This window comes from Mytilus trossulus, chromosome 9 (assembly GCF_036588685.1).
Source record: "Mytilus trossulus isolate FHL-02 chromosome 9, PNRI_Mtr1.1.1.hap1, whole genome shotgun sequence".
In the NCBI taxonomy this organism is placed as follows: Eukaryota; Metazoa; Mollusca; class Bivalvia; order Mytilida; family Mytilidae; genus Mytilus; species Mytilus trossulus.
In genome coordinates, this window is record NC_086381.1 from 35401718 (window position 1) to 35418506 (window position 16789).

General features: G+C 30.1%; 2 protein-coding genes across 4 annotated transcripts in view; one reads left to right on the forward strand and one right to left on the reverse strand.

Annotated features, from left to right (window-relative positions):
• LOC134685652 (signal peptide, CUB and EGF-like domain-containing protein 2) overlaps window positions 1-1289 on the forward strand; it is a 55747-nt gene extending 54458 nt beyond the window's left edge. For all 3 annotated transcript variants that reach the window (XM_063545604.1, XM_063545603.1, XM_063545605.1), the window contains one exon: window positions 701-1289. In XM_063545604.1, coding sequence (XP_063401674.1) covers window positions 701-844 — 144 coding nt within the window. In that variant the 3' untranslated portion in view covers window positions 845-1289. The remainder of the gene's footprint in view (window positions 1-700) is intronic.
• Window positions 1290-4160: 2871 nt separating this feature from the next.
• LOC134684579 (uncharacterized) overlaps window positions 4161-16789 on the reverse strand; it is a 57624-nt gene continuing 44995 nt past the window's right edge. Inside the window, exons 37-48 of the mRNA XM_063543874.1 lie at window positions 16554-16728; window positions 16079-16199; window positions 15365-15572; window positions 14640-14831; window positions 11336-11555; window positions 9684-9981; window positions 8716-8749; window positions 7685-7774; window positions 6613-6687; window positions 6054-6128; window positions 4990-5079; window positions 4161-4283 (exon numbers count right to left, since the gene is read on the reverse strand). Of these exons, the coding sequence (XP_063399944.1) occupies window positions 4227-4283; window positions 4990-5079; window positions 6054-6128; window positions 6613-6687; window positions 7685-7774; window positions 8716-8749; window positions 9684-9981; window positions 11336-11555; window positions 14640-14831; window positions 15365-15572; window positions 16079-16199; window positions 16554-16728 (1635 nt within the window). The 3' untranslated portion in view covers window positions 4161-4226. The remainder of the gene's footprint in view (window positions 4284-4989; window positions 5080-6053; window positions 6129-6612; window positions 6688-7684; window positions 7775-8715; window positions 8750-9683; window positions 9982-11335; window positions 11556-14639; window positions 14832-15364; window positions 15573-16078; window positions 16200-16553; window positions 16729-16789) is intronic.

Consider the following 16789-nt stretch of genomic DNA (forward strand, 5'->3'; position numbering starts at 1 on the left):
TTAAATTTAAGTATTAAAAGTGTTAATTGCGTGATTTTGTATAAAAAATGTATTATTGACTGAAGCACGTCATTATTTTCCCTCTGTGTGCCTCTGACAGTCTGAAAGCTTTTGACTACGTCACATAGTAACCGGTGTTATGATGACGTTTTTGAGGTTCCAATTGGGGCTAAAAACGTCGTATATACCCCGGCAGTTTCCTGAATATATACTGACATCTCTGTGTTGTTATCCAATCACAAACCTCGACACATTTGTAATCCGTAATATATAATGTTATTTGGTAAGTCTCGATAGGCCATATGAAATCATTGATACAATAATTAAATCATATTAAGATATGAAGTCATAAACTTATCACTCATACCTAACTAAAAGTCTACAAAAGACGCATGAGTGATTCTCAAATAAAAAAGTAAAAAAAATTAGACCAAATAAGGTTAGAAGGTGCAAAACATTGAGATAATCCTTAGAATTCTAAACAATCTATAGAATTTGAAAGAAAACATCATTATTATCGAATAATGTTTCACATTTGTCAATAACAGTAAAAAAGAAAGATAAATATGTATGATTTTTAGCATTTAAGTAGTCTGTATTAATGTTGTGTTCTTAATCAAGTTAATAAATCGAAACTTTGAGGTTTCGCTTAAAGTGTGGTTTCAGTAAACTGTTCATATTTTATAAATCTTATTTTCAGGACAGGAAACTGTTGAATGCGTTGATGGAAGTGATAGCACAGCCATTGAATTATTTTAAGTATGCAAATGTATCGCATACACTAATGCCACAGTCTTTTATTAAATTATTGACTTCTAAAGTGAGAAGATTCTTTTCCTCATGACTAGACGTGGGGTAATGATTAAATTCTGACATTGTGTCATTGTTATAGTTCTTCAAAGTAGTGGCAGACACTGAAGGACTACAAACGCTTTCCATTAACGATGAACAAAGTGACACCATATGTACTTTATACTCAAAGGATCCATCTTGCTGGTTCAAAAGAGTGATGCTGTTAGACCGGATCTGTGCGTTTGTACATATTGTATGATGATACTAGAATTATGTACATAAATATAATGGTCAATTTACATTTAAAATATTGATAGTTGTCAAACAACTTGTAAATACGATTCTCAATTATACATCCCGGTCACTCTGTCGCCATTATTCATTGTGTTCACTGAACTTAAATTGAATGGTATTTAATTTGTTGTAAATGCTTCTAATTACATGTGCTGAAATTCAAACTTATTTTTAATCCTAGTGCTGAGAAAAAAAGCGTTGGCTCATACTTGGAACTGATCTTACTTGAAATTATAAGATATTTTTTAAATCTGCTATCAATTTAATCAGCATACTCCTTTCTCCTAGTTATATATGATATGCAGTCAACCAAAACGATACCTTGATATCAGAAATACAAAACAACAGAAACAAAATAAGATTTAACGAAAAAAAGAAATCCAGTAAACTCAAGTGTAGGAAGTATTTTTTTTTATTATGGTCGAGTGTCCAGCTTTACATCAATATAGAAGTCATAAAAATTGTAATGGCTTTAAAATGTGTGTGTTTGAAGGATAAATATGGTGTTATAAAAATAATTGTTCTTGTGCTATTTGAGTCGAAGTAATATAAATGTTATTGTGATATCAAATTAAAGGTAATGTAATACAATGTTTCCAAGAAGAAACACAACCTGTAAAAAAGAGACTTCGTGGATAGCAACTTCCTTCCAACCATACTTAATTATCACAATTAGCGCTTAACAAATTAATGCGTTGTTAAAATCAAGATTCTTTTTATATTTGGTTCATTGTTGTGGTGATTATGTTATCTTTAAAGTAAATGCCCAAAATATTTGACTCATTTTTGTTTTTTTCTTAATGTAGAAGGGGTAAAACTTTCACACTATCAAATTGCTGGGCGTGTGTTTACTTTAATTTTATTAAGCCTTGACTTTAAAATATGATGCACTAAAATAAGTACTTATTAGCAATAAAACTTTGCGAAAATTGTGTTTTCTTCATAACAATTTACTACATTGCTAATTTGTATCTTTGATTGTTTTTTTTATATATAAAACAGACAGATGAATACAAATGCAAACTAATCTGAATAGGCGGTAGGATAAACAAATACCAATGATTTAAAAATAAACAAAACTTTATGCAATTTTATTTGCTAAAAATACAGTCAATATGAAGTAATGCTTTGAATCTCAGAACTAAAGAATGGATGAATATTGATCAGACTAAACTTCCCTGTGTTTCGTCTTATCCAAATGCTAATTTGAGCATGAATTTCCGATTTACATAAACAGAAACGATGTAAACACAATATATAGTTGTACAGTTATTGTAGAATATTTTCAGTTATTGTCAATTTCTTGTATATTTTGTCAATAAATGTCTAAATCTTCTTTTGTAAATAATTCACCTATATGTGACTTATTTTTAGCTTTATTGTTATACTCCAGTTTCAAAAGCACTTTTTACATATGAAAGCCAAGTTAAACATTTTCGTCACATTTTTCGAAGGAACTACAATACAAGAATTTCTGAAATTTGGTTTCAGGGTTTATATAAGTAAGCTATACCGTGTGATGCGTTTTCAGATTCATCACACACCAACTTCCTTATGTTCCTGTTAACCGAACACTTGTATAATTTTACACATAACCAAGTTGAACATTTTCGTTACATTGTTTGCAGGAACTACAATACAAGGGTCTCTAAAATTTGGTTTCACGGGATTTTATGAATCAGATATACTGTGTGATTTGTTTTCAGATTTAACACTCAACGAATTCCTGTACCCGAAATATTTGGGCAGTAAGCAGTAGCTCTCAGTTTCAACCCTATGAAAGATGAATTTTAATCAAGCACTTTCATTCGAATATAACGTGTATTATAATACTATCACTCTTGAAACAAATTAAGGCCACACAATCTTAAGTACTAAGCAATTGGATTATATGGCGAGCATGTAAGATTCCTTTCTATGCAAACGTGGCAAGTTCATAATAGAATTGATTGTGCATCCATAAAGGCTGACTTCTACTTTGTACTTATGCCGAAAAAAAATCAAAATTCAAATTACCCAAAAGATAATACTGACACTTGAAACATGAGGATTTTTTTATGCCCCACCTACTGTCTATCCGTTCGTCCGTCCGTCTGTTCGTTCATCCGTCTGTCCCGCTTCAGGTTAAAGGTTTTGGTCAAGGTAGTTTTTGATGAAGGTGAAGTCCAATCAACATGAAACTTAGTACATATGGTTCTAATGATATGATCTTTCTAATTTTACAGACAAATAAAACTATTGACCCCCCAATTTGTACGGTCCACTGAACATAGAAAATGAAAGTGCGAGTTTCAGGTTAAAGTTTTTGGTCAAGGTAGTTTTTGATGAAGTTAAAGTTCAATCAACTTGAAACTTAGTACACATGTTCCCTATGGTATGATCTTTCTAATTTTAATGCCAAATAAGATTTTTACCCAATTTGCACGGTCCATGGAACATATAATATGATAGTGTGAGTGGGGCATCCGTGTACTTTGGACACATTTTTGTTTCTGATATTTTCATAACCTCTACCAAGTCGTATATATTGTTACATATATCATATAAAACGGTTCACACGTGCATGTTCACAATATACGGAGTGCCCTCTATAAACTGTCCGTATGATGTAACAGTTAGAACCTCTACAAACTTTCTGTCTAGTACTAGTGTAACAGTAAGAATCTCTGGAATCGACGTTTCACAAGTTGAACGGTACTAATACAAGGTGTCTATATCAAATTAAGTATTGACATGTCGTCGCGTTTTAAGATCTTTAGGTTAGTTTGTTTACTTTTTTGTTATATTTGTGATATTGTTTTTAAAGATTTGAAAAATGAAGGCATCTGCAAAAGACAATATGACAAAATAATCAGATCGGCAATGGTAAGTTGTTTTAAGGTATTCTGTACGTTCATTTTTATTCTCTGAGTTTCATTAAACTGAAGAATTTGTTTTGATTCAAAACATAATAATTAGAAGAGTTGCTATGATCGCTTAAGAAAGCAGAAGCTTGGACATTCACCATAATAATAAGTTACATTTATATGCCACACAAATATTTCATCAAGCTATTTATTTACAATGCTATTAAATATGTCTTATATACTTTAATAATATATGCTAAAAGAAAAGGTTATGCAAATCATATAGCCATTTTGTTATTCATCCATATCATTACTTGAACTCATCGTCGGTTGATATGCTTCAGTGTCATCCTGTGAAAAAAAATATGTGTTTAAAAAAGATGGTGAATAAATAACATATACAGTTAGATATAAAACCCAAAAACAATTGTTTAAGGAATGACTGTAATATTTTTTTCTGTCTATGAAGAAATAACATAAAAATTTGGTGCGTACTGAATAACGCGCGTAGCGGGTTATTTAACAGTGTGCACCACATTTTTTATGTTATTTCGAATAGACAGAAAAAATATATCAGTCATTTCTTATAATTTAATTCTTAATTCCATTTTAAACCGTAGAAAACCATTAAAAAACGTTGATGACGTCACGGTCACATGACTAAATTATATCTATGGCCTCATAATAAAATAACGTCAGCCAATCAGAAGACGCGTTACATCCAAAATTAAATTATATATAGATACTTGCTAGCATCCTGTTTACCATTTTTAAGCATCTTCTACCTAGTTTAAGCTTATTGTTGAAGACTTGAGATGAAAAAAGTAATAAATGGTCTTTACCTCTTATAAATACTAGTTATCTTTTGTCTGTAAAAAACCCATTCATACAAGTTGGGATTTGGCTTAAAAAGCAGATTATGAATTTAAACTTATATTTTATAAATGATATCTTCCAGCTGTTGAATATTTGCCAGAAACTTTTTTTTTACATAAGTTAAATGTTATACATTTGGTTGGTTATAACATCTCCTTCGCTTTAATTCATTCACACTGACCTTTTGATCTGCATATGGGATATCTTTCCTGGCTTGAAGGTACCTTAAAAAGCGTTCATGGTCACTCATGTTGCTATCTGTATCAAAATCCTGTAAAACAAAGAAATTTCAAGATTATTTACGCCCAGCACTTTTAATAGTTCATACAAGTGTATCTTTAAAAAGTGCTGTGAAAAAAATAATATAATGAAAGCTATTGTTCTAACCAAATTGTTCAGCTAGAAATATTACTTGTCACTTCCTTTTATTGATCAAACTCAACCTTATCAATCCATCATTACCTCTGTACCACAAAAACAACTGATCTCTTCATCTTTCGTGGTTAGGAGGTTCCTTGAAATATTTCTATGGTCACTCATTTTGCTCTCTGTTTCAACATCCCGAAACAACAGTTGAAATCATGAAATTGTACATTTGTACATTTACACACTGTTTTTGCATTGACATTTGTTTTTGTTATACACGGTGTTTTTCTCTTATAATTGATGTGTATTCCTCGGTTTTACTTTGTAACCTGGATTTTTTTTCTCTAAATCGAAAAATGCCTTTTGAACAGCGGTATACTGTTGCCTTTATTTGTTGTATAAAACAGAATTGTTTCAAATAAGTTTTTTTCATTACAACTTAATTTTATGGAGGGAAGTTTTAAAACACCGTCATGAAAACTGTCATTGACAGATTTTATCATATACTCATATCAAAGTATAAAAAAATCGTTTCACAAAAACATCTTTAACCAAATGCGACCTTAACACATCAACATCCCCAAGATATGCGTATTACTTAGTACAAGAACATTTTAAAATGAATATTTCAGTTCCTTATCCAGGATTTGACTAACATAAATTTTGGCTGGATCAGTTTGTAATTAATTTTTCAGTCAGATAAAAGTAGAACTGATTCAGACTGTTGATATAATATACCTGACCCTTATAGCCGTTATGTTGGATGAACCAGCCATTAATATGACAAGTTTTAAACAAAAAAAAAGAAATAAATTGACCGAAATCAAATGTTATTTACTTATTGATTACCGTTCAATTTATTCCCAGATAACCACTGACCTGTTTATTGGCCGTGGCTAAGAGGTTTCTTGAAAAACTTTCGTGGTCACTCAGTTTGCTCTCTGTGTCAAAAATCTTAAACAAGTCAAGAACATTTAAACTATTATCAGACTTCATTATATAATCAGGTTTCGGTGAAAACGATTTTGAAAAGATATTATTTAATCAAAAGTAATTTGATACCTCATCTTCGCTTAATTAAGTTTAACGGGTTAGAAAGCAAGCTTTTTTCATTAAGATGACAGCGGAATGTAGTAGGACATTCAAAGTGTATATTATGAATTTGAAACTCATTGACGGTTTAGAAATAGAAATTGACATATTTGATATAAATATGTAACATAAAATATTTTTCAATTTATTTCTTTTTATTGCTTTGTCGAATTTACCATCACAAGAAAATTTCGATCAATTTATGATAATTATAACTGTTGAGCTACACGAAGAATTACATGATAATAGTCCATAAATAATAGTTAAATGACACAAAGCTTTTTTTTTATATATAGATTTCGTGTAATTTGTTTGAACTTTCAGTACAATTAAATAAATGACTGACTTGTTGATCTTCCGAAGATGTGAAGTTTCTTGAAACAGTGTCATCGTCACTCAGTTTGCTCTCTATATCAACATTCTTTACAAAAAAAAAATCAAGAATCTTTACATGTACATTAGTTACGTATTGTCTCTATAATGATTGAATCTAACATGATTGTATAAAGTGATATTTTCAAAACCGAAAATCAGTTGATATAACTTATCATATGCACATTTAACATGAACATATTTGTCAACAAATATGTCTGTATGTGTCACAAGGAATTGAATATATTACAATATAGGTAAACAATGTTTTTTTTTATAAAAGGATTAATGATCAATAATCAACCTGTAATTCTCCAAATAGAATATTGGCTCCTGAATGCAAGTGATGCAGACACTCAATCTCAAATGGTGAAAATATCCTGTCTACAAATGTTTGTTCTGCGTAACATAAGCTTCCCTGATAATTTTTTGAGTAATACTATACCACTTTTTTCAGAATTTATTTTTGTTTCTGTTTCGATGAAAAAATATTTAGCATGCGTAAAGTGTCCAGTACTATAGAGAAAAAAAATCACATATCATTTCATTGCATATAAGAACAAAAAACATCACTAATATTCAACCAATCAAATATTCACCACTTTTCGACCTGTGTACAAGCTTTATCAACCATGTTACCTTAAGTTTCCACAAAATCTTATAGAAACACCGAGTAACAAAAATGGTGCTTATAAACATCCAAGATATATGTTTATGACCCAGAATATTTTTTACTGCAATGAAATGAAGTATAATTTCCTAAAACTTTCAAATTCAAGGGAAATATTTTTCAAACCTTTCTCGTATTCAACCGGATGTGATGTACTATAATTAGGTTGTATTACGGTTTTAATTAATAGTGCTATAATTCCGTTCCTTTCAGAAAACATAGTCTATGCATTTTAGTCCGTAAAGAACAAATACCGTAATTTGTTTCAGTGTAAATCCTTTTTCAAAATATTATTTTCTATCGGAATCTAAAATAATTAAAGAGCTTCTATTTTATAAATTTCAATCATGTTACTCACAAAAGAATGCTTACTTACTGTTTGATCTGCATATGGGATGTCTTCCCTGGCTCGGAGGTTTCTTAAAAATATTTCATGGTCACTCAGGTTGCTCTCTGTATCATTATCCTGAAATAGTGAAGGAGGTCAGGACCATTTACATTATATGATGAACTCTTGTTACTTTATTTGCAGACATTTGTTCGATTTTTACTTATTTATATAAAGTAATGTTTAAAAATATCAGTTATTGGAACAAAAATTACTTACGTTGAGTTATACTCTGGTCTTCCCTGAATATTTATGAACGTCATGATTAACTTTTTTTTTTTATATTTTATAAAAATTAATACTTGGTGATTAAACATTTAATAGATAAATATTAAATAAGTCAGCATTTAATAGAAAAATGTCTTATAAATAAATAAATGTTTAGTAAATGAATATTTGATAAATAATTATTTATTAAAGAAATATACAAAAGGAGGAACATATAGATGATGAAGAGATATATATATATATATATGCATGCAATAACATTACTTAGATATGATGCAATGAAGTTACACCTTATCTATAAACTGTTGTGGTATTGAAATGTTACTGAAAATAACTTTGAAAACAGACTTTGTTGAAAAAATAATTCAAAATTCCGAAAAATTTAAAAGTGAAATCCTTAAGTAATTATGTAATACAAAAAAAAATGATAAAGTTCATGAAAATTCAGTTGAAACTATTATTAAATTCCCTAACCTGAAAAAATAGTTTTATGTACATTGTATTTGTAATTGTTCAATGGCGTTTGATCGGTTAGGGTTCAAAAATATAGGGTAAGATATTGCAAGAATTTTATGCTCGTTAATTTTTGTGGTAAGTTTTTATCATAAGTTTAGAAAAGTTTTTGATTTAAAAAAAAAATCCTTTAAAGCATGATCACAACAATTACAATTTGATTGATAGCATAAAGTAGTCACCAAACTCAGGCTTACAGGTAAAAAAAAATAACCAATATGACGTATAAAATGGTCATTTTATAAGCAGCAGCAGTATATAACAATCAATATATTTACCTTTCCATGCAAAGGTTCTTGATTCTTGTCAAATCTTGAACAAAAATGAGAGAAACAGATGAATATTCACCAATAATTATCAGTTGATACAATAACAAGACCGTTTTTATTTATTTTTGAATTCAAAACCACACAAGTAAAGAATAAATAACTTCATAATTTAGTATAGCTTTAAAATCATAACTAACATTTACCTTTTAGATTTTATCAGAGCCGATGCAGACACATAAAATATTGTTAAACTGAATTTTACTGTTTCAAAAGATTAACGAAAACATGAAACGGAAATCATTGGTTTTATCCTTTTATTTGAATGTATTTTATTGTTACAGCAATTCCATATCCATACTTTTTTTTATCAAATAATTGCACAGGATAATGGAAATTGTAGCAAAAGTAGCCTATTGTTTTCAGACAAGACATATAATACTATAATATCATAAGGTGAGCCTACGTCACATACTAGTGAATCATTACCGACTTAATACAATTGACCATTCATCGTTTATTCCTGAAAACATTCTTTACATACATTTGAAAAAATCAAATAATTTTAACTGAGTCTCTCTTCTAGCTTATACATGGTTTTTAACAAATAAATAAAAAACTGTTTCTTGTTTCTTGTAAATAATTGGTTTAAATATTTTTCTGTGTCCAATTCTGCCAACAATAAAAAAAAGAAGGAAAAACTGCATAACATTGACAATCGTTTTTGAGAAAAAAATACATATTAACTTTATATAATCACTTTGTAAATCTAAATCATTTACAGTTCTTGATTTTCTCTTTTTATCTTATATTTTCTTTAAGCCATTTCTCTTAGTTTTATTTGTTTCAGACCTAATAATGTGAAGGCAACAATTAGATATAAAACATGATAAATTTTGAATTTGAACTTAAATGATGTTGGTTTCCCTAATGCCTTTAACAAGTATTATATTCTTTTCATTTTTAAAAAATATCATTACCTTCTTCTATACACAAATAATCCAAATAAAACACAACAAACTATAAACAAAACTGCTAGCATTATCAGAATTATCACCCATGCACGAAGTACACAGTTTGGATCGTAAATTGGACAATGACAGAAATATCCGTTCAAAACATCATTACACACATAGGGTGGAACACATGGTGAACTTTGACATTCATCAATATCATCTGTACAGTATTTCCCTGTGTAACCTGGAGTACATGTACATATATAGTTCTTATCAAAGTCTACTGCTCTGTGTACACTCCTACACGGGTAATTTCTCTTGGCTGAAAGAGACAAAAAGTGTCACCTAAGCATGGACTGTAATTTATCATCAGCTGTATTTGGACAAATAGAAAAGCTCTCAAGTATTTTAGGAAATACACAATCTTAATGTCATTATAATGAACGAATGTATATCACAATATATTGACCTAGCGGTAACTGAGAAACTAAGCTAACATTTAAGATTGATAAAGAAAATAAGTTCAGCTAACTTTTGGCAAAAACATGTTCATAGGTCGTTTTATGATTATACAGGTTAAACACCATTTCAGTTATCCTTATTATTACTCTTCACTTATCACAAATACAAATCCAAAGACCAAGCAAACGATATCCATAAAGGATAACATTGTCAGACTAATACGCATTTATTTCAAAAATCAGACAACTAAAACAGATGAATAACTGCCAAATTAGAATTAAAACTGAATGATTGGATAATTTGTAGAAGTCATACTGACAATACTAATACTTTAGGTTTAAATTTGTTTGCATATTCTACTTAGGTTTAAATTTGTTTGCAAATTCTAATATTTGAAAACTCATTTGAACAGGAAAACTAAACAGTAATTTGGTAAGTCATTAACTATGTAAAAAAGTAATGTATATTGGACATATGCTGGATGATTACATCAAAACACGATTGTTATATGTAACTTAAAGCTCTTAGCCATCCTGCTTTAACGATACATTATTCAAATTGCAACAAAACATTGACAAGATTATGTAAATGATTCATAGCTTAGTTCACTCTAAGAATATTAAATAAACAAAGTTTGCTTTTTTTTGGTGAAAAAAAATAAAGAAAAAAACTGATGAATATTCGCTGACAAAGATATAGTAGGTTCAGAACCATCCTTTACGTGAAATTTTTCTGCATGATGTAAAGCAAGAATTTTGATGCCTTCTGGCAAATACGGCCATCTAAAGATTTCAACTACTTTCTTTTCCCTCGAAGAAGTCAAACAGTTTCGAGAATAGATGGCAATCTGCTCTATTAAAATCCTAATATTGTAATGAGATACCGAAACAGTTTTGTACTATTCTCAATGTCGATACATGTTTGAACTTAAACTGGATTGTTTGTGTTGTTTGTTAGAATTTGGTATTATAAAACAAACAAAAGTTTATCTCTTGAAAAGGTTGTTTGAAGTTTAACTGGTATTAATTTTCCAATGAAGTCCCTTTTTATTGCTTTTGCCATCTTTATAACCTATTCTGCCTTTTTCCTTCCAATTAAAATGTAGACTTTGCTTTGAAGAATTTTAAATGTAACTACTAGTAATTGGAAGTTAAGAAATTATCATATATTTATCTAATTCTGTAAAAACTGATTAAAGATACATTTGTACATACGAGTGCAGACTCCTTGTTGACATGGTGATTCCATCAGAACAAACTGTACAGTTAAAACAGTAGAGGTTGCATTAAAAGAATCAGTCATATGGATCTTTACGAAATCATTCCCAGATGATGACATATTCTGTTTATATGTCAAATTAGCATAAATCCAGGACAAGGTTTCTTTGTAATGTGGTAAACTGTGACTGAAATTTCCACAGGGTTCAGTTGTCAACTGGAAAAGCAATACAAAAGCCGTTTTTACAATACATTAATCTAAAAATTATTTTTTTCTCACAAAATACCCCAACTTTTTACAATTAGCAAGAACGTTAAGCACACCAGTAATGACTTCTAAATAAATTGCTAGAAGTATGCAAAATGTGTGTTACTAATGCAACAAGAGTTGCTGACCTTTCTAGAAAACCTGAATTAAACTTTAGTTTGTAGAGAAATTGTAGTATGTTTGTTCTGTTGATCTTTTGATATTATTCGTTTTGATCATATTTGGTCTATATTTCTACCACTCTTTGAATTTGTTGATTGTTCCTCTTTTTGTATTATGAAGGAAATTGCATTAATAATAATAAAGGCCTGCGCTTTAGCGCATGATACGCCCGTTGCTCTTTTAACTTGTCTTTTAATGAATTTATATGATCAACTAGAAATAGTGTGAGCCCTGTCAAATACCCCCCCACAAATAATAAATAAAATGCACAAAAAAATTGGCACTATTAAGGCTACCTCAAATTTAACTAAATTTGTTGTCTTAATTTTTCATCCATACATTTTATCTTGTTCACAACACACTTTCTGAGTACCAAGTACCTTTTATATTTATAAAATGGAAAGGGAGCTTAAGTGAGTTATTGTCTGAAGTGTGGACGACGGATGGACAGACGGACGGACAACGGTATACCATAATACGTCCCGTCTGAAAGACGACGGGCGTATAAAAATGGCAAAAAAGACTACAATGACAATGAGGAGCAGCAAGAAAATAACAGGGAAAGTGAAGATGGTGAAAGTGACTCTACTGATCTAAATGAGGAAGTAGGTGATGAAAGTAAGGATTTCATTGATTATGAAGATGAAGATTACATTGATGATGAAGATGAGGATTTCATTGATGATGATGATGAGGATTTCATTGATGATGAGGAGGCCTCTTCTGAGAATGAAAATGAGGATTTTTTTGATGATGAGGACAGTGATTACAGTAAAGAAGACACTGATGATTAAACTTGTTCAGCTTTTCAATATTTAGCATAAAAACAAATATCATTAACATTGGCATATAACATAGAAGTCTTCAATGCAATACAAGGAAAGTGATATATGATTATGGGTTTTAGTAATTTTATGGCTGATTTCCAAATTTTATAGTAGTTTGAAAGATGGTAATTTTCTTGGGGTATATTGATAAAACCTTTTTATTGTTTAGAATATTCAAAAGATGATCATATTGATTTCCTTATTTTTTTCATAAAATGACACCCTTTAACATTTCAGGAATATTTAGTCACATGCTAGGATTTTTATGTTGTCACTTGTTCACTTATTATGTGCTATTGTAGACTAGTTATGTTTTATAACATTTTTTATTGCGCTAAACCCTTCAACCGAAACCTTACTCTATAAAAAAGCTGCGATGCTAAGGTATCATTTGTGATTTCAATTGCAACCAATTTTAACAAGAGTAAAACATCCTATATGCAAAAACAGTATTTGATTTTTATCCATAGCTTAGATAGTAAAAATGTTATCATAAAATGATATATGCCTCAGGGAACAGTTAGTATCTTAGGGACTGTTAATGTACTTTCATCCTTGCAACCATTCAATAATAGTACAAACGTATGACATTCATGGAACCTATTTTTTACAAGAAAATTAATGTTTTAAATTGAACTAAAGATTTTACAAATTTTATGTTTTTATCAGATTTTATTAAATATTATTTGTTACATCAATAGATATAAAAAAAAACACCAAAGTTTCATGGACATTGATGAAAGCCTTTTTGAGTTATTGTCCGAATTGTTAAAAATCCCCCTTTTTTATGAATAAAGCCCCATAAATCCAAAACTTAAAATCTGAAATTTATAAAAATTGAAAGGGAGCTTACATCAATAGATATAAACAATTCACCAAAGTTTCATGGACATTGGTGAAAGCCTTTTTGAGTTATTATCCGAAGTGTTGAAAATCCCCCTTTTTTATGAATAAAGCACCATGAATTCAAAACTTAAAATCTGAAATTAAAAAAAACCGAAAGGGAGCTTACGTCAATAGATATAAACAATTCACTTAAGTTTCATGGAAATTGGTGAAAGTGTTTTTGAGTTATGGTCCGAAGTGTGGACGACGGACGGACGGACAACGGTATACCATAATACGTCCCGTCCAGGGCGTATAAAAACTAGAGGCTCTGAAGAGCCTGTGTCGCTCACCTTGGTATATGTGAATATCAAACAAAAGAAGTAGACGGATTCATGACAAAATTGTGTTTTGGTAATGGTGATGTGTTTGTACATCTTACTTTACTGAACATTCTTGCTGCTTACAGTTATCTCTATCTATAATGAACTTGGCCGAGTAGTTTCAGTGAAATTTTTTATTAAAATTGTTAAAAATTGACAATAAAGGACAATAACTCCTTAGGGAGTCAATTGACCATTTCAGTCATGTTTCTTATTTGTAAATCATTGCTGAACATTATTGCTGTTTACATGTTATCTCTATCTATAATGATATTCAAGACAATAACCAAAACAGCAAAATTTCCTTATAGATAGATCTTGACCTGATGAACAATTTCACTTTGTCAGATTTTTTGGTTTTTGAGTTATTAGTATTTTACCCCTATGTTCTATTTTAGCCATGGCGGCAATCTTGGGTGGTTGACCGGGTCAGCGGACACATTTTTTAAACTAGATACCCCTTTGATGAGTGTGGCCAAGTTTTGTGACATTTGGCCTGGTAGTTTCAAAGGAGAAGAATTTTGTAAAAGGTAACGACGACAGACGCAGGACGACGACGGACGACGGACAACGCCGGACGCCAAGTGATGGGAAAATCTCACTTGGCTCTTCGGGCCAGGTGAGCTAAAAAGTAATTCCAAAACCAAGTTATTAATCTGAATGACTTTAATAAAAACTCACCTCCTAAATTGTGTAATTATTAATGACATTTTTAAAATAGAATTGAAAACTATAGTTCCTGTTACAAATATCTCTTTTGATAAGTTCAGTCAGTTTGGGTTCATTTATTAAAAGTTCCTTGAAAATGTGTTTTAGAAAAAAGATGGATCACATACATGTTTGTAAGGAGGACAAGTTTCCAGGTTCGGAACTGAAGTTCTTCCTTTTGATATCAGTATTCGTCCATGTGTCGGTTCTGATACAGTTATGAATAAATCTTGTTTTTCTATATCATAGGCACCAAAGGTAGCAGAAAACTCACTAGACCATTTTTCTCCATTAAAAGCATTCATTTGCTCTAAATAAACCTACAAAAAGACTTTAGCTTTTAACTTAGTTTAATCATATATTTGTTACTAAGATATTGTGATAATATAAAGTATTGTTTGTTTGACATCCATTCACTCTACAAGGCTCCATTTATGTTCTTCTCTCAATTTCAGGTTTGATGTCCAAAACAACTGTAAAGGTATATTTATTTTATAAAACTGAACTTTCTCGTGATATTTCCAGATTTGCATGCACAAATGTATATATAAATAAATATCTCCTGTATACAGCCAACGAGATAATATAGATATAATTACATGAATTATAGAGTTTTTGACTTAAAACCTTTTCTAGCTACATTTTTCAGATTCTTAAATACAATGTAGCCTTGTATGTTTTATTTGATTGATGAAATACTAATATTCTATGAATGCAATTGTCACCATTATAAGGCATTACAACTGTGAAATATAAAAATACCAAACCCATTGAAAATGTACCAGCAACACAATTGTATGTTTCGATGGTTGTATGCATTTCACTATCTACAACAAGATACACTAAAACATACCAGAACAGGTTCTGTTGGGTCACCATGGAGAATGTTTTGTCCATACTGAGTCATAAAGACAATTGGTGGATCATTTAGTTGTGCGACATTAAAAGTCAATGTTATTAGTTTATGAATAGCAGTGATTGAGTTATCTCGTTGAACCTCCTGAAGAATAATTGGTATCTGTTCGACACCGGTACAATCTCTACATGGGGTATATAGCAGTCTGGAAACAAAAAATACATTTCAACCTTAGCTTAATGTCATTAAGAGTGAAATGGTGGCAATTTGTTTACTAGCAAACATAGATCTATACAATTTAATCTAAATGTCATCCTAAGTTGAATTTTCTTATAAGTAATAATATACAATATTTATGATAACTTTACTGTTCTGCTAAATACATATATAACTATAATCAGTTTGGTGCATACAATTCCTTTTCCAGGAAATCTGGCAAAACTGACGGACATTATTTAATAAAAAAAAGTTTATCATAATGTTAAAAAAATATAAAATTCGAATCTAGAAACTTTAGTTTTTCTGGCTGAAAAATGTAAATGACGTAAACAAATCAACTTTGTCTTACAATAAGACACACTAAGGAAAAGATGTCAAATACTTTCATTTAGATAGTTTTAAGAATTCACTGATTATAGAGTGAGTATCAATGACACAGACAGTAAAAGATCAATATCAAAATAAATGTTGTTGACATAAAACTAATCTTACATTCCAGTTTTCGTTAAAAACATGGTTCCATTTATATCAGATACATTGAAAGATGGTTGAATATGGTATTCTATCACATCATTTTCTTCATCAGAGGCTCTCAGAGTATACTGTATGGTACCTTGAAAATGAAAAAAACATAATGGTTATATTAAAATCATGTATTTTGTCACTGAACTTGAATCTATTAAAAGTTGGAAAACATAATAACAAATTTTAAAAGACATTTCTCCATTACCTTGTTACTCTTAAAAGTGTTTACTCTTGAATATGATCAGTTGACTTTACCTTGAAGTTTATAAAATATTTGTCAAATTTTCGATACTTTTTAACAGTTTCTGCGTTTAGTTTGTAAAAATACACACACTTACTTGAAAGATTCATTGTTAGATGATAGAAAATATAGTGATACTAATCAACAGAAATTGATACAAACAGTGTGTTCCCATTCATACAAGTCTACAACACAACAAACCTTGATCTTCATTCATTGTTAAGACATCAGGACTCAACAAAACAGGTGGTGAGTTATAAACGTTCTTATCAACAACAGCAACAATAAACTGTGTTTCTTCTGAGAAGTAATATTCTCCAGCAAATTGTCTCTGTCTCTGTATTGTCTTTTCCGGCACTGATCGTGTACTGCACACCTTTACAAAGAATTCATAAAGAATTGAATGGTTTCTTATGTGGTACATGTATTATTGCTAT